The sequence below is a fragment of the Xiphophorus couchianus genome, chromosome 17, assembly GCF_001444195.1.
Source record: "Xiphophorus couchianus chromosome 17, X_couchianus-1.0, whole genome shotgun sequence".
Lineage (NCBI taxonomy): Eukaryota > Metazoa > Chordata > Actinopteri > Cyprinodontiformes > Poeciliidae > Xiphophorus > Xiphophorus couchianus.
Genome location: NC_040244.1, coordinates 11,018,612 through 11,042,563, shown reverse-complemented (window position 1 = coordinate 11,042,563; position 23,952 = coordinate 11,018,612). Strand labels below are relative to the sequence as shown.

Genomic DNA, 23,952 nt, shown 5'->3' with positions numbered 1-23,952 from the left:
ATCTTCACAAGAAAATAAGGGAATATGTTTATGATTATGTAATACTATTTACAAGGCATAAACCTTGACTTGTTTCAAAAATAAATGTCATTCCAAGAAACTGTTGGATTTATAGAAGACATTGCAATTAATGAACTGCATTAAAAATAAAAAAAATAAAAATAGTGGTCTCTGGAGAAGATTCAAAGTTGGATAAACGTTGGTCAAAGTCCCACATCAAAACAATAAATTGAAAATAGTACGATTTCATCTTGGGAGACAATAAGAAAATTTGGTTTAATAAAAATCTAACAGCTACATATTTTAACCTCTCAATCTAACAAAGCACTGTTTTTAATCATTAATATTTTCACCAACTATGTTAACCATATTTTAACAATTAGACCATATTTGACATACTTTATCACAATACAAACGCAATCATCAGTGTATTTCAATTGGATTTTACGTGACTAGCAAAGTGGACCACAGGTGTAAAGTAAAAGCAAAACTTTAAAGAATTTTCACAGACAAAAAGAAAATTGAAATTGGCCCCTATATTTCCAGCACTTTTTGCTTTGTTTAATAAGACCAAAAAGCAGGCAAGACAAGTGGGCAGAAGGGTGTCTGTGTGAGGGGATTTTTTTTTTTTTTTGCTGCTCTGCCACCCAGAAGTTGAGTCTTTATTTGTCTTTTATTCAGTCTGTCAGGCCAGTTAGCAACACGTCCTACAGTAAGTTCACCGGTTAAACAGAGGGGACCAATAAAGGGCTGCAGCCCTCCCACACGTGTGTTAGGAGTTTGTGTGCGGGCGTGCGTGTGTGTGTGTGTGTGTGTGTAATGTTAAACCAGAGCCTTGCGGCTCCTATGAGGATCGGTTTTGCTCTACAGCTCACAGTGTGATCCAGCTGAGTGGGTGAAAAGGAAGAGGAGAAGAGAGCGAGGGAGAGAGGGAGAGCAAAAGAGAGATAGAAAGAGAGCCAGTCTTTGTCCCTCACTCCAAGCTGCTCCAGCAGCCCGGGCCGATGTTCTTGGCTTGGATGCAGCACTCATGACAGGATTAGGAGCCCGGGACACTGGACCAACCGGAGATCCGCAGGTTCTAGTAGACGAACCCGGGCCAGATTCTCACCCTGCACGGGTAGGACTGAAACTTTAATACTCCACAGAAATGCGTCTGGAGTGTGTGCTGAAGGGGTTAACCCAGCTGAAACGGCAGCTAATCATGTAATTATTGCTCAGTCATGAGTCAACTAGCTTGATAAAAAATAAAAAATTGAAAGAGGGGGGAAAAAAAGAAGAAAAAAAGCTGGCACTGTACAGCTTGTGTTGAGTGCCCCAAGTACCAATACAAAGTCACAGCAATTTATTCTTGTCTTAAGATTTTTGCTTCATTACATCTTGGGTTGCTTGAGACTGATTACAGTGGAGTTGAAAATAGATTATGTGGCAATTTAAATCTTTAAATGTTAAAAATGTGTGTTCAAGTAAAAAAAAACAACGTATGAGGCATTTGCCCAAGCATTAGTAGCCAAAATTTACTTTGCCAAGCATTTTGCAAGAGTTTGCATTTGATTTCCTACTTGCAGAATTTCTGAGCTAGATTTTCTTTTCACTTGAAGAGTTGTAAAAAGGACTTGCCTATTTATTTTGCTACCCAACTACACAGTGGCCTATTTCGACTACCATGACAGACAGAGCCAAGAATCCCATTTGTCAGAGTTAGAACTTTTCCAATTGGAAACCCTTCGTACTGTAAGAGAGCATTTCTGGATGAGAGTGCACTCCAGATGGCTCATGTTCATCATATACGCCGCTAGCTAACACCATTCTCTTGCATAATAATAATAACAATAATAATAATAATATCGGCAATATTCATATTAATAATAGATTTTGGTTAAGTGTTTTCCCGTTTTTGGATATAATCCAAGCGGAAAACCAACCAATGCTGCTCCACGTTTTACTGCACAGTCGTATGCATTATAGCACCCTAGAGAGCTACACGCTGCTTTGTTGTTTTCGGATAAATCCCAAGCTGTTGCTGGGTGAAACTGGAGCACCATGTGGTTTCACTCTGGAATTCTGTACCGAGTAAAACTGGAGGGGGAACTTGCTTAACTTGCAATTTTACCCTGATTGTAAAGAGCAGAAGCCCCTTTTTCTCAGAGCGTTCAGCTGTTTCAGCTTGCCCACAGCTACATTGGTTGGAAAGCACTTTTTCACGTGTGTTTACCACGCAGATGTCTGGCATTGAGCCAAAGCGGTCGACATAGCGGTGCGGCTGGGGGAAGACGTCGTGTCTGTTTAGAGTCACGTCACGGCTTTTTCATCTCCGCGAGTCTTAATGAGGCAGCTTGAAGGAAGGTTTGGATCTCTGATGGAAAGACAGCGAGCTAAACGGAGATAAATTATGTTTTTCAAGTGCTTAAATGACTGACACAGGACCTATAAGCACATGTTGGTTACTAATGATCCACGCTGACGTGAAAGAGCTAAGATTTACAGTTCTGCCGGAGCCAGAAAAATGGAAATCTGATTTCGATGCAAAGCCAAACACTTTGGCATGTTTTCACCGGACAAGTCCACCCTCCGCTGTTTGTTTTTGTGTGCTCAACCCCTCTGAACCTCAGTGAAAAATTCAAGTGTCATTTTCTGTTCTTAAACCTTTTTTTCCCTCTCTCTCTCTCTCTGCTGCAGAGGTGAACCTTTCTGGTTTCAATTAGGCTCTCAGAGATGTAAGAGCACTCTCTCTTCCCAGCTCTATTAATAAACAGAACATGTTCTGTATCCTTAAAAGTACTGAATAAATATAAAGAGGAAGATTAAAAAAGAAAGAAAGAAAGAAAATCTGTTGCAAAATTTGTGTTTTGATAAGCTCCAATATCCCTATGTAAAATCAATTGCAGCCATGTAAATCCCACATTTGTAAGATTTCCTCTCATTATAAACACAGCTGTACTATTAATGCCTCAGATTTGTTAGGGAATATTAAATAAACAGCACCACAAAACTCAGACGTGAAATCGCATGGCTCAACTGCAAACCTGCTAAGACCTGGGTGTCTACCTAAACAATATTCAGAGAAGGGAGCCAAGAGGCATAAATCTGCTTGGCTGCAGAGAGAATTTGTTGTTTGGACAAACGTTAGTCACGCACTCCATAAATCTGCTCCTTATGGAAAAGTTGGATGGAGGAAAAAGTCCAGAAGACGATTGAGGTAAATGTGCAGCTAACGTCAAGCAGTGTACAAGATGCTCTGATCAGGTGAGACACCATTCTCTCAGTGAAACATGGTGGTGGCAGCATCGGGCTCAGAAGAGGAAACCTATTCAGAGATGATGGGAAGATGGATGGCGATAAATAAGGGGGAAAAACCTTGGAGAAAAACATGCCAAAAGTCAAAGTCTAAAAGTTGGACATCTCTGAACATGAATAATCCTTAATCTAAAGATCATCATCATTCCACTTCACAAGTCTTGACTACTCTTAAGTGTTGGTCTGTCACTTAAAATCAAAAAATAAAAGGAAATTCGAGACTGTTCTGGTTCATGACATCCTAAAGTTACAGCACACACATAGGAGGGATACCTCACACAAATATAAAAAGGAGGTTGAACTGACATGGATGTAATTTTGCTTCATTCTTACAAAATTTCATTGCTTTCCTGTTTGCTTTCCTACAATTAACATCTTGACTGAATAACAGAGATTGATTGAGCATGCTGGGATGGAAGCAAAAATTTGTTCTCTCTCTCTCTCTCTCTCTCTCTCTCTCTTTTTGCATGCAGAAGAAATCCCTGACTCTTGCTTTTATAGCCTCCCCTTCTTGTTCTTGCTCTCTCTCATATAACAGTGATCCTTCTGTTTCCAAACTCTTCCTGCTAGATGCCTGAACTCTCAAGGTTACTCGTATGTAGATATTGCTTTTGGGCTACAAATGCGGTCAGTAACTGTGCAGTCTCCAGACTCCTGGAATAAATTTAGACAAATGGAAAGTTATAGTTCTTGCAGGGTACTTCCCTTAATTTTGGAACCGGAATCAGAGTGTCTTTGACATGCTTGGTCTGTAATTTGGCATGTTCATAGAGTAGTGAGATCATGTATGTCCTGACTTGATCATCTAGTATGAAAAGCAGAAGACAGTAACGGTGTAGATCTGGACGTCAGACATTGAGGAGCCACAATTTTCACAAGCTTACAAAATTTTGATTACAATCCGTCACCAGAGCTGTACACTGATCAAAGGCAATGTGTTGGTTTTTCTACAGTCACTGTAGAAAATAAATCAGCTGAAATTAAACACTCCTCGTTTCTGCCAACTTACAAGCAAGCAAAAGCACTGCAGCACAGCCAGCTGACATAGGAAACTAGAAAAGGAGCTGCTAAAAAATTGCATGAGCTATGATTTGAAAAGTTGTATTTTTGTTCACTATACTTTTATTCAGAATACACCTTTAAACATACATTTTTTTCTAGCTTAGTGCCTGTAGATGAAGTTCACAGTGTTCTTGTTGCTCAGGAATGTTCCTTATAAATGGCAATTAACTAGCAACCATACCAGTTTTCTTAAAATGTGGCTTTGAAAGCCAATTCCAAGCATATAGGGCTTTTAAAAGAACTATAGAATTTCAGAAAAAATTGCAAAAATTGCTTCAAAACAAGAAACAGACATAAGATAGAAATGAAAGAAAACAAGTACAAGAAGGTGGTTTAGTTAGACTGAAACAAAATGCTACATGTAGAAAAGTGTGGAGGGCAAGCTGTCTATGTATCCTTTGGTCTGGTGATGAAAATGACTGGCTCACTGAGACGTTCAAAACGAAACATACTGAGCATCTTTTGTGTTTATGTTCCATTTTTCTCTTTTTCTTGTTCATTGCTCGCTTTTCCCGCAACATGCCTGTCTCCATGAGCGTTTGCATACATAAGCTGTCGTTAAGAATTAAATATAATACACAAAGGAAGTTGTTGTTTTTTTTCCCCCCAGCCTTTTTGTCTGTTTCACAAAGACTTCCCCATCTTCCCACAGGTTTATTTTTGTCATCTGAGCTTAGAGACATGTTGCTACCACATTTTTAGGTCTGCAGACCAAACGTCCAAACACCATTCTAGTTCAGAATAGTCGGCAGTATCAACAAAAAATAGTTACAGAGGAAATGCCTGGCCGGATCCGTGAGGGATTCCTACTATGAGTTTACAATATAAGAGGTTTTCTTTAAACTGAGAATGCTTTGGGTCAGCATAGACTGATCCTTGGTACATTGGGTGGGATTTAATGCTAGCCTGAGAGGGCCAATTCAGGCTTGGCATAGCCATGAGGTTAGGGTGAACCACATGGATGGGTTTGGCCTGTGTTGGTTTGTTGGGGCACAGCTATGTGCAGTGGAGACTGCAGACAGACTGTGGCTATGGCACTTATAAAAGAGATGGACTTCCGTTATAGGTCAGTGATTTTAAAGATGTGTAAAAAAAAAAAAAAAAAAAGGCATGACAAAAAAGTAAACAAAACAGGATGTGACTTTCTCTTGAAGTCACATCTGCAGTTGCAAGAATTTCTTCGTGCCTTAAGAAGAGACAATTAGCGATGAATGCTGACGGAGCTACTCTGGTTTGTCATGCTAAAGAGGGCAGCAAGGGTTTAGAGTTAGTGGTCTTTTTGAATAGGACGTGTCCTTGATTCCTTCCTCCTGAGGTTTTCCCAGCTCATTCCAATGGAAACACACCCCGGGGCAGACCCACAACTCATTGGCAGGACTTTGAATTCCTTCTGGTCTGGAAACAAAGACAAGGAGCTAAAGAGCATCACTGCAGAGAGGCGTGTCTAGGTTGTTCTCGTGGATGTGTTACCAGCAGTACCCGACCGTGGTTGAATGACAAAAGAAGGCCGGAATGGAAAATAGAAAAACCAAATTACCTGACGTGGCTACTTTTGCACACCAAGATGAAAGATTGAACAATTTCCCAACGTCACTGTATAGGGTTCTATATCTACCGGATACTCTAGTAAATGTATTTCTTAAGAAAAGTGCCAAATTTATCATATAAGCATGGTTGAGGATGTGGTATGCTATGGGCTGATTTGCTACTCATGTAACCAATAACTTAAATCATCAACAAACACTTATTAGCCACAAAGCAAAGATTTTGCACCAGCAATCGTAGAACGCACATGCAAATGCAGCATCCATATACCATTTCTAGGTTTTAGATCTTTGTATAGAATAGAGATAATGTTGGGTACAACACTATGACCACTTGCATTCTGTGCTTGCGAGGTTAACTGCAGAAAGTGACACTTTATATAATTTTAATGTACCAACAAATTTACCCTTACAAAACTTCTGAAACAAATGACGTGGACTGGAAGTAGCTTGTTGGCGAGTACCATGTAAACTAGATTCAGAACACAATTTTTCTGATTCCATATGTCAACACTTCATAAAACATTTCTGATTTTTTTTTTTTAAAGAATCTTCCAACATAGGTTTCTCTTTACAATAGAAACCAGGCAGATAAGGACTTCAGCTCTTTGGCTGTACAGGCAACCAGTGGATTCTGGCACGTTCATAGCACCACAGCTTCTCATTTGGCTAAAGATGCAGGCCTGTGCCTTGTAAATCAGCAAACAAGTCTACAATTACAAGTTTAAGGGGTGGCAATGGAATAAGAATTTTTGTAGACGGTGTCTTTTTCTAGTCTGAAAGCTTTGGTAAATACTCTTATCTTATTGACCTCTCACAAACAAAGAAAAAGGTTATACTGCCACTAATTAATTAAGACTTTGCCCTTACAGTGCTACAACCAGACCAGTGTTCACAGACTAGGAATCTACTACTTCAACCAAGATTTAACATGCAGTCTCAGCTGGACCTTTTCACTCTTTTGTCTACTCTGGAGTTTGTACTAGCAAAAGCCTGAAATTGTACAATACGTCTTACACCAGCTTCATTATTAGTCACGCTCATACAAAAAGGAGTTGAACGGTGAGGTCTGCAACCACTGAGGTGATTGATATAGTTGGACAGGTGGGCAATCCTAAGAGAAAAGGAAAGTGCATACAGACACATTCTCAGCTGTTTCTGTGTAACTTACACATCCAGTCTGTTATTCCCAATGGAAGCAAACCATCTGCATTGACAGTCTTGTTCCACTGTGTGGAGGACTGTGGTTTGCTGGAGTTGGACTGAGTCAATCCAAGCATGTGTGTCTGTGTCTAGACGACGCATTTCTCGACAGCCTTGGAGGTCTTGTCTTTTTTTGCTTTTGAAAGTGAAATGACAAGCTAACTTTGCCCGTTAAATACAGTGTCTAGAAGTGTCTTTTTGCCTGTATCTAAGTGATTGGGGGGGGATTTTAAAAGGTTCGAGAGGAGGTAGTAAAGCAGGAGACCAAAGTAGTCTTCAATTGCAGTAAATAATCTGTTATGAGTTCATTTTAGTTGTAGGTTTTCAAACTTCTGAGCTTACTGACCAACCGACAGCAGAGAGTTAGGGTGGGAAAACATACATCCACTGCCCTCAGCCTTAGTACTGGCTCTCCACAGGGCTGTGTGCTGAGCCCCCTGCTCTATTGTCTGTACACATACGACTGCACCTCTGCCCACCACAGCAACACCATCATCAGGTTTGCTGATGACACCACAGTGGTGGGGCTCATCTCAGGAGGCGACGAGTCCGCCTACAGGGGTGAGGTGGAGCGGCTGTTGCAGTGGTGCAGGGAGAACAATCTGCTCCTCAACAACTCAAAGACAAAAGAACTCATAATAGATTACAGGAGGAATAAAACGGACATTACACCACTAACCATTGGGGGAAAATGTGTGGAGAGGGTAGCTGATTTCCGTTTCCTGGGGGTCCACATTGAGCAGGGCCTCACATGGAACATGAACACCTTCGAGCTGATAAAAAAGGCCCAGCAAAGACTGTACTTCCTGAGGGTTCTCAGGAGGAACAACATCAAGGAGAAGCTACTGGTGTCCTTCTACAAGTGCTCCATAGAGAGCATACTGACCTACTGTATCTGCATATGGTATAACAGCAGCACTACAGCTCAAAGGAAAGCTCTCCAAAGGGTTGTGAATACAGCCCAAAAAATCATTGGCTGCCCTCTCCCCTCACTGGAGGACCTGCACAGTGACCGCTGTCTAAGAAAAGCACAACACATCACAAAGGACACTTCTCACCCCGGACATTCTCTGTTCACACTGCTGCCTTCAGGCAGAAGATACAGAGCAACCAGAACCAGAACCAACCGTCTCAGAGACAGTTTCTACCCGATAGCAATAACAAGACTAAATGCAATCAAAAACAACCATTAATCATCATAAATGATGTATGTGAGAATGTGGCTTTTTTTTTTTTACCAGTTATTTGTTACTTCTTACATTGTGTGTGAATTGTGAGACAGTTATTTTTTGTTTTTAAGCATATGCACTGACTGATGGCACTTTTTAAATTTCGTTGTTCTTGTGACAATGACAATAAAGATCTATCTATCTATCTATCTATCTATCTATCTATCTATCCAACTATCTATCTATCTAACTTATTTTGGCAAGAAATTCAACAGCATAATATGTATGTAAAACCATTTTTTTTATTCTAACAGTTGCCTCAAAAATCCCCTTCACTATTAGGGTGTGCAAATATATATCTTCAGGGTAGATCATTTGTCTAAATGTTCAGAAGCAAACTTTATAAGAGTCGATATCCTTTTACTTCAAAAGTGAACTGTTATGCAGCGAGTGTGCATAAAGGGAAACTGCTTTTGACGTTTTCATTAAACTGTTATGCAGCTGTACTAAAAGATGAATGTGGTTGCAGGTTTTTGCACATCTTTCACAGGGATGTTGTTCGTGCAGAACGGGTATAAATGGTTTTAACACAGACTCACAAAATCTCTTTTAATCTACGAAAGAACATCTAGGATTCATATTCAGGACGGAAGAGGACAAAAGCGCAAATTCAAGTCAGATTGTGGCAAAAATGTAGAACTTTAAAAAAGGAATTGTAAAATAATGAGTGTTACAGAGCTGAACCCTGTCACGCATGTCACCAGAATCCAGCGGGGAATGAAAGAAACAGAGAGGCTAAAATATTGAGAAGTGTGATTGATGACAAGAGGCAGGTGATTGATGACAAACAGGCTGCAGCTGCGACAGAAGGCAAACAGGTTGACTGAGGGAATATGAAAAATAGACAGAAAAACATAGACGAAACTGAACAGGGGCCCAAAAGGCATAGAATCAAAAAGGGGAAAAGACTGAAAATCAATGCAAGAAAAATAAATACAAAACACAGAACATAAGCATAACCTAAGAAACTAAACATAAAGGAATGAGCCTATATGGCAACAAGTATTAACTCTTTCATGCATGAATTATGATCTTTTGTGTCAGAATTTTTTTTCCATTTTTTAAAATTTTTTTCTTAAGGCATAAAAAAGGTAGGAAATTATTTTTGTAAAAATAATTTTATTTTTATTTTTTATTTTTATGTGATCAATTGTAATTTTGTCCAAATACAAAGTTGTTATTTGAAAAATACATCAGTAGTATTGATCCTTAGGGGTTATCTGATGTCACAATATTTTTTTTACTTGCAAGAGTCGTCTACAGTAGAAGGAGGGACCGGGTCGGTTCTCATGCTTTTTTGTCTGTCGGCCATATTGTATTTAACAAAAATAATTTCTTGCATTTGCAGCTGATGGCCAGTAGTTGATGGTATATTTTATGATGCATTAGTGTCCACTTCAGTGGTCTGTGTGCATTTATAACATAAAAATCCACAGGAAGCACAAGAAAATGGCTTTTAGATAGCTGTCCACTGTAGTGACCACTATGCATGAAAGGGTTAAGTAATAATGAATCAAATATGGCAATACCTTACAAGCAATAATAAAGAACACAAACGCAAATGAAAATCAAAACCCAAAGGAGTAAAGATCAAACATAAATTAATGACAAATATAAATATCTAAGTAGCAAAACAAACACTTGTTCTTGTAAAGCTGGGTCTCTTTGTTTATGACATTTTATTGTTTCTAATTAAAAACTCGATATTTCTCTAGCTTCTGAAAAGCTAGAGAAACATTCTTGTTTTGTAAAGACGTTTCAACAAGAATTTATTTATTTTCTTTTCATTTTTAAGTGTTTTGCAGTGTATGCTCTTTTGATTCAATAGCCACAAGTGCAACGATATTTGACCTTTTCACTAACATTCTCCTGTTCTCTATTTTGTCTGTTTCTGTATGTACAGCTCTGACCGGCCTCCTGTGTCCCTCCAACATTTCAACCCAGCAACAAGAGAACCCTCCTCACCTCCCCCGCCATGCATCTCCTTACCGTAGTTCTCCTCTTGCTGCTCCTTGGGTCAGCTGAACCTCGGAGAGTCCCCGGGTCAAAGGCCACAGAGAGGGGCGCCGGGGGTCGTGTGCGAGGCAGAGGAAGGGCCGGCGTCATGAGGCGTCAAACTCAGGAATGCAAGGAGTACATGGAGGCCGGGGAGAAGTACCTGGACTGCCAGGATAGGCAGCTGACCGTTGTGAGGCAGGACTGGCCCAAAGACATCCAACATCTTCTGCTGGCCAGAAATAAGATTCAGGTGTGTGGAGGCAGATTTCAACTTCAAATGGAGAGAAAAAAAAACGTATTTACAAAAGCAGGATTTCACAAATTTCACACATTTAATGACAAATCTTAAAAATGTCCCAAAACTGCACACCCTTCAATCGAACGGCAAGCCATAACTTTTAATGCTGTTCAAGCATAATGGAGCTCAGAATAAAGAGAATAGCTCGAAACGGACAGGATGTAGCTGCAAGGCCAGCACCGCACCGATTCAGCAGGCGTTCCTTTTAGTTATATTGGGATCTTAAAACTAAATGAGGAATTTCCGAGAACACTCGCTTTAACTCTGCGCGGCAAAACGCAGGACATTTTTCCTGAGTTAGTTGTTTTAAACTGAAAATAAAACCTGCGTTGCTTGGTGATACTTTCAGCCATCTGCGCACCATTTATTTGGGCCCGAGATCAAAAACACATTCGCCATAAGGGCTTTTGCGCGGAATGTGTGTGTCACAGGTGGTGAAAATAAAAGCGTTGCCACATCGGTAATGCGTAAAGGCGTGTGGCATCAATCTTGTATTTGAACAATAGACAGTAGAATTGAGGTGAAAGACTATAGATGCATTATCACTGGTTCACTGTTAAGTCTGAAATGTCAGGGATGTTGAACTTTTAGACAAGAAAGATTTTTTCTTCTCTTGTTCAGCACAAGCCTCTGCAAACAAATCCTTAGGCTCGCAGATGAATTCAAAGGTTTATGAAAATTAAATTCTGCTTTAAATCACAGATGTTTGTGGCTTTTCTTAATTTCTCTACACACAATTATTGACGTTTCACCCCCTCTCAGATTTTACGGGATAACATGTTCGAGCAGTTCACCCAGCTGAAGAGCCTGGACCTTCAGCAGAACGTCATCTCGGTGATCGAAGACGACGCGTTCAGCGGCCTCTCCCAGCTCACCACCCTCCTCCTCCAGCACAACCGCATCAGGTCAGCCTCGGAGGAGGTCCTCCTCCCGCTCCCCCGCCTCACCTACCTCCGGATTTTCGACAACCCCTGGAGCTGCCGCTGCCCGCTCGACAGTTTGGTCAGGACCCTGCAGGTGCCCAGCAATCGAAACCTGGGCAACTACGCCAGGTGTGCCGAGCCACGCTCTCTGAAGGGCCAGAAGCTAAAAAAGCTGAACGCGGACTTCCTGTGTGCTGAGGACAACAGGCCGGAGAAACCCCAGCCAGGGCGTCCCATAGTTAGGACAGACGCCGTGTCCATTTGTCATCTCAAATATCCCAGGCTCCTGCTGGACTGCACACACAAAGGTGAGAGAAATTCTAGGTGTCCATTTGTCTACGTTGCTGTGGAAACACATGATATAAAAAAATTATTAAATAAAAAAAAAACACACACACACACACTGGAGCAATAGACAAAATATGATGTTCATGCACAGATCCCAGCCAACAAAACTGAACTCAGTGAATGAAACTTGGTACTTTTTGTGTGCAACCAAAACATAAGAGAAAAGGCTAGCTCAGCAGTACGAAACAAAAAAGAAGCACATCAATAGTCATGTTTGCTCATCCAGTGAAATTGAGCACATAAGTTAAGTTTGAAGTCTTCTGTTATGGCTAGTCAGACACCAGAGATGTCTTTTCTTTTATTACGTTTGCTCCACGGGGGTGCTAGACACACTGGAAGGGAAGGAGATTTCTTTGGGGCGATTTATCCTCTGTTCATTCAAAATCTCCACAGCTCACGACAGCAGACGGCGGATAGGCACAACTGCATTCAACTCGGGGAAGCTGTGCCGTTTAAAATGTTGCGTCAACCGTGCTCTTTTTTCCCGTGGAAATGCGCTTTCCACGGCAGTTTCTAACAAGCAGCATTTTGCTGGGTTTCTACCCACAAACTTGTAAACTACATAATTGCTGCACTTATTTCCCACAGATTTAAATACAGCACAAATAGTGTGGCAATGACCATAAATTAAAAATGTTTTCATCCCATGCAGCACCATGTCTGCACGGATGAAGTTTAAGAACACAGAACATTTGGAGTAGCTGCTTTCTGATTAGCTAAGCTACGATCTGACCACTTGGTGCTTGATGCACTTGTAAATTGTGCATAAACCAAACCTGGGTGTTAAAGAACATGTCGTGAGTGCGTGAACAAGTCCAGTTGTGGAAAGCTACACTTCGAACTTCTAGGTGCATCACTTCTCAAACAGTAATTCAGATGACTGAAGTCGCCAATCCTCAGGCATCCAGGTTTTTAGAGGCCTGTTGACAAGCCATCCACTGGATTCAAGTATGATGAACAAGGGAAGCATCCACAAGTTGGCACTGAAATTAGTACCAGCTCAGCTCGACTGGATCCAACTTTGTTTGAGTCGCTTTCCATTACAATTGAGTGCAATCTCAAGATGGCTGAGATGACATACTGTACAATGTGGCTCGAAAAGAAACGTTAAATTAACTCCCTGCGCATTTTCAAATGTCTGCACTTTGCCGATGCACCACTGTGTCTATATAAATGTTGCCATTTTCATTCCTGTGCTATTGCAAGTTTCTAAATAAGATTGGTTAGATTTCTGTAACAATCGGTGACCAGCAGCCTGCTGACCTTGCATTTTAAGCTCATTTCATCTCGCTTTGAACCGCAACCAAGCAGCTACTAAATAAAGAAGTTGGAGTTAAATACCGAGTTGATTTAAGTCAAGACAAGTCGAGAGGGAGTTCAACAGTGGCTTTAATTGTAGAAGCTCTCATTACATCGTTTCCCCAAATATTCGTTTTAGTTAGACTAAAGGAGAAAAACAGGCTTTGTTTTATGAAGCATTTAATTTTCTATTAACACGTTGTTTGCGTTTGGAAAAGATGTGCAAGTGCCGCAAAGAGTCTCACATTCAAAACTGTGGGAGACCAATTAATCCTCACTAACGAAGCTGAGATCACTTCTTAACAAGCACAGATTCAGTTCCCTTTTATTTCCATCGATCATTAATTTGAACAGACAATTGTCAGGCCCCCATCTACGATTCTTTATTCATCCACAAACGGAGAGTTCATACAATTTCACGGAGAGCAAATCTTCACAGGCCGAAACCACACAAAGCGCCATCTGTGTTGCGTTTCACATACTTTCCTAATTATTTTTTTCTCTACAGAGAGACTTCTGAATCAGTTCTTTATCTCAACTCTTGCAAGGATCCTCTGTTTCCCTCGCGGCGTCATTATGCCATCAATCTCCTCGCCTGGTTCAGTTTTATTTATACCCGGTAATAATTCCGCTTCGAACCGGTAGCGTAATACTCAAACAGAAATGTGTCCAAACTTTACTGAACCTAATCTGCTATGCATGACATTGATGATTCCGTTATTCTAGAAGGATTTACATAGTAATTTGCTCTCCAGTTTTTCTCTTCGTGGTCGTCTGTGACTAACGCAGCTCAGATCAACCAAAATTAAACCCAAACATGTTTAATTTATGGGTTTAACATTTAAACGTGTCTCCTCGTTTGCTTGTTACTGTTTTCCAAACTAAACTCTCACAGAAGATTTTAGCATGCCATGACATAATTGAAAAAAATCGCCTTATATGGGGGGCTAGTTATCTTTCATTTAGTTCCACCTAATTATAAAGTATTGACTAAAACCTCATGTCACAAATTTAAAAGATGACACGATCTTACGTAAACTGAGCGGAAACATCTCAATCTGATTTCACTAATCGATGCCTCAGGCAGAAACATAACCATCTGTCCAGTTTGAATGGAACTAAAAAAAATGTTGGTACTTATTAAAAGGCATAAACAGGGATAAGATTCTCACAGTATGCTGAGAAGCAATCTTTTCTGACATTTCATAAAAAATCTGACAGTTTGCATCCGGAAAGTTTTGCTTTTATAGCTCGACGCTGGGAACTGGTCAGAGTTAATTCAAATGAATTTGCATATTAAAAATAGAAACCCCGAGGAAAGTCAACGGGTCTATTTTAAATCCATCTCCCAGTACGATTTATATCTTTCTTCCTGTTTTTTTCTGTCCTCCTGCTTTGGAGGCTGTCCCTTTAATATAAGCCGCAGTTGATTTCACATGCTTCTCACTGCAGACTAAACCTGAGGTTAAAGTAAATGAAGGGGGTTATTTAAGACAAAGTTGCTCAAAAACATATGCTGCAGGATGCATACAATACTTTTGATTCGATGCAGACATGTCCAACAAAAACTTGAGTAAGATAAAGTTCTTTTAAAACTGTCATTTATTTCCTTGTTTAGGTCAAACATGTATTTACCTAAAAAAATTCAGTTGCATTGCACTCCAAGCCAACTATGTGTACTCACATACTCACGGTTCAAAAAGTCATTCACAGTTAAAATCTAACGACTGTTGATAAATGTTCTATTCATACCAGAAATCATACTGGAAACGTCTTTAAAATGGCCACGTCTAATTATGCCTCATTTTGCAAATTAGTTTAAATGTTACCTAAAATGAAACACTGGGATTTCTGTATCCAAACTACACAACCGCCCTGTCCGATAAAGAAACAATCCCTCAAGGTTCAAGTCAGTGCTGTGAAAATAACTTCTTCCGTCTTCAGCTGGACAGCTGTTAAAACACCCGCTGCTTCCTTTGTGGGTCTGAAGTTTTGTGATAATAAAATCGCCCAATCAAAATTTGACCATGTATAACTACAGGAAAGCAAGATTAGGATTTAAGCAAGAGAGTTTCACTCTACTCCATATATCCTTGTAATTCTTTAAAGGGGTCGGCTCATTTCGTTGAGTCATAAATGTCGGAGAAATAAGTTTTCACGGCCATTAAATCATGCAAGTAGCGTTTCATTCTGTACCTTGTGTCAGTGCACATTTGGTCACATTACAATAACGCCCAGGCCAATTTTAGTTTGCAATACACAGACATGAAGTAAATGCATACTGTGAAGTAAAAATGGTTCAATTTGATTTTTTTTTTTTTTACAAGATGCTGCCATCTTTGCTCCGGTAAACCCTAAATAAAATGTAGTGTAACTAATATCTCACAGACATCAACTAATTTAGAAATGGCTTCAACTTTTATGCAATTTTATATCAGCTTAAGTCCAGCTGTCCTGTGAAAAACTGCGAAGTTTTGGGGGGGGGGGGGTTTAAAGACAATTAGTGAACAAGTCATGAACGCCAAGACAGAAATGCATTGTTGGAAGCTGCCATGTTGATAGTAAGAAATGACCCAAAGTCAGAGCAAAATGTTGACTGAAATTGAGAATTTTAGTACAAAAAAAAAACTTACAGTGACGGTAGAACATTGAAAATGGACTTACATGGTAAGAGTAAGGGAAGGATCCCTTAAAAAAAGAAATACCTTCTTCTTCTTCCCTGATTTTAGTGGTGGTTGCCAAGCAGTGTGCATTACCGCCACCTACTGATTTGAAGTGAGAACCAGAATTGAAACCTTACCCTATGTTCTTGAGAAAAGTTCTGATCTTACAAGAAACTGAAAAATAAAATGCCCTCCTTAAAATGTTATTTGAATTTAAGTACGGTAACTCAACTAATTCCAATTGTACTTTCTGCTCATTAAATACATTTTGAATATTTCTTTCTCCATAACATTTTATACAATCCATAAGTACATGCTCAACTGTACCTTGTGATTGGCCACATTCACAAATTCCTGTAGGACATTTTCCTCTTCTTTTCAGATTGGAATCGAAATATGAATGACCAAGTCAAAGTCTTGATAAAATATCACCTTCTCTCATTTCTTCTTTCACAACAGATTTCATTTCTGTTTTCCTGTATAAGATCGATAAAGAAATTTCTCAAACAACGGAACCAAAGGGCGGAGTGGAACTGGATAAAGAACCAGGGCATCAATTAGAGAAACATGATAGACAGAAGATGCAAAAGCTTGTTTGCACTAATGCAAAAAACCGAAAAAAATGTGAAAAAATTTAAAGAGCATAACTAAACAATAAACATAAATACAGACACTAATCAAAACCAAACCCAAACACCCCAGCATTGTGACAAAAGAAAGCTATAAGAAGTCAGTTTTGGTATACACACAATGTAAGATTCTGTGTGGCAGAAAACACCACACATTAAAAAACACACCTGTGAAACACTGTGATTCTGTAGAGGCGCTTTTCTGAAACAGAGACAGGGAGGACAGTCAGAATCTTGGCTCTATATTAGTTTAAACCAAAAATGTGTTCTTACACCAAATTATGAACATGAACAGCTACGCTTTAACAGACTGAAACATTTTCGCGAAAGATCAGCGGGTTTTTATCCGGGGATCATTTTTCTCTTTGGTGCAAAAAGTGGAACAGATGTTCTGCAGATTAACGACTTTAACAGATTTAGCAGCAGCACAGTCCAGGCCCGGTTATGAATGAGTGACAATTACTTTTCCTGACATGTTATCTCTTTTCCTCTGTTATTTGGTCATTGGTTCATTCAGCTGCATTTGACACTTTCAACAGAGGTAGAAAATGTTGCGCTTAACTCTGTAAAGCCAAAACATTTGGTGCATTAAGGGATGGCAAGATAAGTTAGTGCACGTCTTACGAGTTAAGGGTTGAAGCACGGTAGTAGTTTTTTGGCTCATTCTTTTTAATAAACTTGCATTCAAAACTTGTGTTCTTTCTTAATTCAACATACTGAAGGTTGCTCCAAAACACATGGGACCACAGATGTATCACAGTTAGACAGAAAGCAAATGTTGGTGGGTCAAGGTTAAAAAAAGAGCCTGGGAATGCAAGTTTGGAACCGAATGCCAGCTTTTTTTTTTTTTAAGACAATGCTGGAGACACATGGACACCTAAAGGCAGGCTGGGATTCTCTTCGGACCTCGGGGGAAGTATTCTCTCCGAGTTGGACCGATAACTTGCAACATGAAACCACAGAGCCTTCGAAGTCTGTTCCCATCCTCCGCCATGTGTCCGCCTGCTGCGCGTTTAACATCATCAGAGGAAAATAATAAGTACATTTCCTCACTACGGGGCTCCTCATCCTCAATATATGGGTGTCTTGCTTGTGTGTGTGATTGTTCCCTCTCAAACTAGAAGTGATTTATTGTAACGGTGCTTTAAGATAACTGGCTGCAGCATCTGTTGTAATAAAGTGGATAGATAAAGACTGCAACATCTGCTCCATAAAAGCCCCCATAAGCATTCTGTTTTTTTTTTAATACTTAGAGGAAACCCACGCAAATAATAGAGACTTGAACATTTCTGATCTAGATCAAAATATAACCATAGCAACACGTATAAGACTTTTGTACGATGATTTCTAGATTTATATTTTGCAGCATTACAAGCATATATGTCAGAGTGTTTTATTTGGATAGTATGACTCCAAGAAGCGTCTTGGTAAAAAGTGTAACCAAAATAATTCAATGGTCTCCATACAGAACGGTGGTGACAGAATCATGCTGTGGGATGCTTCGTTTGGTAAGCCAATCACGGCTCAGGGTCACAAACAACCTGTTGGAGGCAACAACTAAACATAGGATTTTAGCCAGAGTTAATAATCCTATCATATGATGTCCCAGTCAAAGTCCAGATCTAGATAAGCTGTAGTATCGGTTTCAATATAATCAGTTTCTACAAGGACTATTGCTTCAGGTTGAATTCAAATGACACACATTGCACATTTTAGAGATTTATGTATTTTCCATCCTATACAATTCTAAAAGAAACACTTTCTAGCTGGTGGTTGATTTAAGGTAAGATGTACAGCAGTTCTCTTAATGTTTCTGAAATGCTCCGTGTGTTTTTCTCATCTGCAACCATTTTGTTTCAGAGATAAACGATGAAACAAGTTAATCAGGCCTCCTACATTGTTTTAAACACATCATATGTTACCTCCAGTTTTAACGTTCTCCATGTTACTTTTCCTTCTGACAGGTGAATCAAGTCTGATGTCTGTAGGAGCCACAAAACCAATTCATAAACCGTTAAAATGTCATTTTTTGGCCCTAGGCTTTTCAGCATATGTTAAGCACATATGCAGTTAGCTTTACATGACATTTACTGTCAGAGCATGTTACATGTACACCTTTTCATTCACAGCTTTGTCAGTACCTTGTTAAATGTACATTTTGAAAGTGCAAGGAGGAGGAAGCATTTGCAAAATGAAAATATGGCATCACAATGTTATCAAAGACAAATCGGTGTTTATGAAGCTGGAACAATTGGGGGGAAAAAAAACAAGTCAAGCAATGTTGTACACGCTCCATCTTGAACACATAAAAAGGTCACACACAACCGACAAAACATCTTGAAAACATATAAGATCCAGACTCATTGAGTTTCCAACTCTCCGCTCAGGCTCCGTTCCAACCTCCTGTGTTTTGCGCATCTGCCTCAGAGCTGTAAATCTATCAAAGGGGAGACGTGGTTTTGATTTTAAAAACCCAAATGCAAATGCATCTTTGCATCTCGCGACAAATGCAAAGTCTGGTTTGGCCTTTTTACACCCTCGTCCGTGCCTTTTCTCCTTCAACAGTTCTCTTTTCGTTTCCCCTCCACAGACCTGGATCAAATTCCACCGGAGCTGCCGTTGGAAATAGTGGGGATGGACATGTCCAATAACATCATCAAACATCTCAGGCCCAAACAATTCCTGCTGTCTAAAGAACTCAAGCTGCTCAACCTCAGCAGCAACAACCTGCAACACATAGACACAGGTAACACAGAAGAGTTGAATGACAGACAGATGTACATATTCTAGGAATTCATTGTGCTGCATGTTTTAAAGTCTCTTCGTCTGGTGTAGTGATTAATTAAGATTAATCAAGAGAGGTCAATCAGAAAAACCCATCAAAAGAAACAACTCTACAACATTGGACGGTCCAAAAACAACATTCTAAGTCTTATTTGAAAATCTGTGTCATGATTGGTGGTGGAACTGGACGTAAATGCAGAGAGGCAGAAATGGCAAGATGAATGTTTAATAAAAAAAAAAGGTTAACAAAAGCTCACAAAAGAGGGAACACGGGGAGCCAGAGCACAGGAAACAGCCAGCAGAGTAAAATGGGGAAGTAAAGTGACTGAAAACGACAGCTACATATGCTGAGGGGCTTGATCAGGAACAAGGAGGAGATTAGAAACAGGTGACAGGTGCGTCAGGAGAGAACAGTAGGGAGAGAAAGAGAGAGAGAGAGAAAATGGCACAGGGGGGACTAGGAAATGAATCAAAAACTAAAGGATGATTAGACAAAGCATAATAAAACTAGAGTAGCTTCGCATAACTAGACACAAGAAATAGACTAGAATCACCAAGAAAACAGTGACTAAAGTAAACATCTAACGAAAGAAAGAGACTAACACAGAATAATAATAAATCTAGAATCAATAAATCGACCTCCAAAACGACTCAACAGCATGACATCCTGACAGACTAGTCTTCACTTTTGTAGACATATGGGCGTCTCTGCTCTTCATAGCATTGTATGTCTTTCTCAGGCTATTCAACAACACATCCAAGCAGGTGAATTGTAATCTCAAACTAGTTCCGATGGATTTTACATTGAAATTAATAAAAGGAAATCAGACATAAACCTCTGAGTGTGCCAAAGGTGTGTGACTTTTGAAAGTTGTCCCCATTTTAAATACAAATACAGTCTTGTGCTATTTATGTAAAAAGAAAAACAACAACATACCACCCAATTGACTCAACTCCTGAGACCATAAAAGAAGGAATAAGTCTCTTCACACATTTTCAAACGTAGTTTTGACAAATAGTCAGCCAAACTGTAAGCAAAACTTTTTTCTTTCACAAATTTTAGAAACAAGTAAAACTAGATTTTTGGGACCTGCATCTAAATCAGCTTTATTTGGAACAAGGGAGCCTCAAAAGACCTATACATAGTGCAAAATGCATTAAAATAAAAAATAAACGTATTGAGGTGACAAGGAATCTAGAAGACATAGTTGTGCTATTATTTTTACTGCAGTTTTTATGCATCAATGCCTTATTTAGATAAAATAATTGACAATTAATACCATCAGAGCATCAAACAGAAAACAAAGTGAGCATTTAGTAACCTTAAGAAGTTCTTTTTCTCTCTCTCTGATTGTCTTCGCTGAATACAGCAGCAGAGAGATTCCTAAAAAAGTAAGCTTATCCATTACTCTCACCAGGCTAACGATTTCTGGCTTCAAGTTCTGCCCAGCAGGCAAATCCTGTCACAAACGCTTGTAGCTTTTCTCGTTAGCCATTGACATGTGCAAGCTATCTATCGCGGCTCGCCCCAGTGTGTCTAAAGCCATTTGTTATACAGTGGAAGAAGTTCCATTTAATTCTGAGAGCTTGTAAGACTCCGAGACATATGGTCGCAATCCTCCCCCGAAAAAAAAAAACCTTCTAATCATGTTCACATTTGGAGTGAATTTTTAAGAGGTTGTTTATTTATCCTTTTCAAGTGGAGAATGACCAGGGAGCCATGGCGGGTGGGGGAGGGAGGAGATGAAAGCAAATCCACAACGTTTTATGGACTGTTACAAGTGAACGCGCTGATATCCGTCCAGTTATTTTTGGTGGGGGTGGAATTGTGCCGGAACATTTTGGTTTGAAGAAAAAAAAACACCAATTTTGCCCTTGACTTGTAAAGTTTAGCATTTTGTTTTTCTCTAGATGAAACATGGCAGTTAGGGGCTCCCAGTGATGACTACAGCTTAACAAAGGGAGATCTGTCACAGACAGACTCCAGTTTGACATTTTGGGAAATGTGACTGCTAATGACTGAAAAATAGCTAAGTGATAACAATAGCAGTTAATTTCGCCCTCTGGGGAAGCAACAGGAGTTGGTTTGGTTATGGTGATCTCAACAACCAAAGGAACAGTAGCTGATTTGGGAGCACCGGTCCCATGAGTCAGGAGATAAGAGCCGGAAGTGGAGGACACCTCTCATCCTTCCTTCTCTCTCTGCTACGCTTCTGTTTATCCGTGCTGTAAACACAGCTGAACGAACCCAAAGTTTCTCAGACCTTAGCACAAATGAAAGTGTTTGCCGTTTACGTCTCTCGCAATTTCCGCAATGTTTTTATTTTTGCCCCGGCTTTCTACCACGCTTGCTCTTCTCATTCCAGTCTTTTTCCCACCTCCTCCTCTTTCTCTCTTCCGCTCTGTAAAGATTAAAGCAGGGCCAGAGGCTGCTGGACAGCGAGAAGCAGTCTCTGCCGTCCCTTTACTCCCACTCTAAACACTTGCACATGTTTTCATAGGTGCACTCTGAGAAAAGCAGACCAGTGACAAGACTGGAAGCTCTCAGAGCCGTTCATTATCCCTATTTGAAGTCACTGTCTGTTATTCTATTCATGTAAGCTGGTCTTTTTCATGAGCTGAATGGTTTGTAGTTCTAAAAAATGTTATTTTTGATGTTGGTAAGAAAGCTCCTGCCATTATATGCACTGTTCACCCTAAAATGAATCAGCAGCTCAAGTGGACATGTTAAGGGAACATTTATGCACCCTTTTGCACCTGGCATATGTTTCCTCAGGTTTTCAATAAGTTAATTAAGTTGGGATTGCTAGGCATTATATTCAGCAAAGAGCATATAGCTGCTGAAATCAGAGGTCAGTTTCAGACAACAGCAAACTTGGCGACAGGGGAGTTAGCTGCGATAACATTCACAGAGATAAAAAGAGGCACGGCAGGTGGAGGTATAGTCTGTGCAGTCAATAAATCATGAAGTTACTGTACATCATAGCATTTGGAAGTAGAAGTTCTTCCATTTCAGTCACCATCTGCATCTTCGTTCTTTTGCCGATCGTACATGTGCCACACTTATGTTGCTCATTTTTTATTCCTTTGGAGAACCCAGCCACAAGGTCTCTAATGACCCACAAAACGAACACAGACGACGAACAGAAGGCTCCAAATTGGTGTCTGTGTTGCTTAACGCTGAGCAAAAATGGCCCTTTGTATACCAGTCCATCTTGCTTAGCCTCTCTGGGATTTCTCAGAAAAATTCCAAAGTCAGTCATGAGATAGTAATGATCTCTCAAATAGTCCTGAGTTTGCCTCAAAGCCACACGAGTGAGACTTATCTGAATAACCTCCCGCGGAAAACGTCCAGAGGTTATCACATTGTCAAAACTATCTCGACTGGTAGCTTGTGACGCAAATAAACCGAGACTCAACTTTTACTAAAAGCAAACTTCGTCCAACAGATCATCTCTGCATAAATGTTCAATGTTCAAGGGCAGCCAATAGCAAATTTATGTTTTTAAAAATACAATTATTAGGAAGACATTTTAATACAAGATGTTGTAGAAGTTAAACATACATTTGATGGTTGTGTTTGAGTGTGGATAATTAGGTCTAAATGAAACTATTTTTGGTCCTTTGTGAATTAGACTAACTTTTATTGCATATTTCCCATCTCAGCTGCTTTTGCAGGCCTGCTGTACCTCCGCGATCTCGACCTGTCCAACAACAGCCTTCATTACTTCCAGTACGGCGTGCTGGAGGACCTGTACTTCCTACGGAGGCTAACACTGGACAACAACCCGTGGGTCTGCGACTACAACATCCACTACTTGGTCTACTGGCTCAAGCACCACCCGAGCGTCTCGTACACGGGCCTGGTCTGCTCGGAGCCGCTGGAGTTCAGGGGCTGGCGAGTGGAAGACTACGTCAAAACCTACAACGGGGAATGTCCTGTGGATATACCAACGGAGGGGAACGACACTGGGCAGGGAGGACAAGGAGGGTCAGAGAATGAGGCGATTGGGGATATGGGCGAGGGACAAGGGCAGCTTCTACCCCAGCCCATAAAAGAGAAGAAGGAGAATGGTTTTGAGATTATCAGGCTGAGCTAAATTCGAGCCGGTGTGGTTAGACTTTGAGAGAAATTTTAACGTGACGATTGACATGCAGGTCAGAAGTCAACATAGATTAATAAAGTGGGATTTGGTGATTACATGTTTGAGGAAAACGTAATGTGAAGTACAACATTGGGGTAAAGTCTTTCATAAGCAACATCTTTTTTAAGTAATGGAAAGCTTATGCAGGATGATAAACATTTTATTTTTAACGTTCATCTGTTTCATTGTCAAGTTACTACATTTCTCAAGGCATTGATAAAGAGACCTACATGTCTATTTATCTTATTCCAAATCCAGTCTGTTTAGGTTGCAAAACCCTAGTAATCAGAAGGTACTCTCTTTTTTTCTTTTACAGTAACTTTGGGCTCGGGATATGTACTATTTTTTGTTTGTTTATTTTACCATTTGTTTTTTTTCCCCACATTAATGTCTGTCATTTCCTGCCTGTTCTCTGGAAATAAATTTGGATCTATTTTTTCTGATTATTTGTTGTCCTAAGGAACGGGGGTGATTAATAGCAAACTTTATGGGTAGACATATTTAATTTGGGCGTAAAGCACGACCATGAG

General features: G+C 40.0%; 1 protein-coding gene across 1 annotated transcript; it reads left to right on the top strand.

The window, feature by feature from the left end:
* The first annotated feature begins 808 nt into the window (after nt 1-808).
* lrrc17 (leucine rich repeat containing 17) lies at nt 809-23,859 on the top strand. The gene is made up of 5 exons (XM_028044244.1): nt 809-1,120; nt 10,239-10,583; nt 11,394-11,862; nt 19,084-19,239; nt 22,944-23,859. Exons 2-5 carry the CDS (start codon nt 10,311-10,313, stop codon nt 23,375-23,377), a joined length of 1,332 nt encoding a protein of 443 aa, XP_027900045.1. The 5' UTR covers nt 809-1,120; nt 10,239-10,310; the 3' UTR covers nt 23,378-23,859.
* The last annotated feature ends 93 nt before the right edge of the window (nt 23,860-23,952 follow it).

Excerpts from the sequence above, each read along its gene's own strand:
- lrrc17 (XM_028044244.1), top strand. The coding sequence starts at position 10,311 with ATGCATCTCCTTACCGTAGTTCTCCTCTTGCTGCTCCTTGGGTCAGCT. Across the intron at positions 10,584-11,393 it reads TGGCCAGAAATAAGATTCAG|ATTTTACGGGATAACATGTT; the intron begins GTGTGTGGAGGC and ends ACCCCCTCTCAG. Across the intron at positions 11,863-19,083 it reads GCTGGACTGCACACACAAAG|ACCTGGATCAAATTCCACCG; the intron begins GTGAGAGAAATT and ends TCCCCTCCACAG.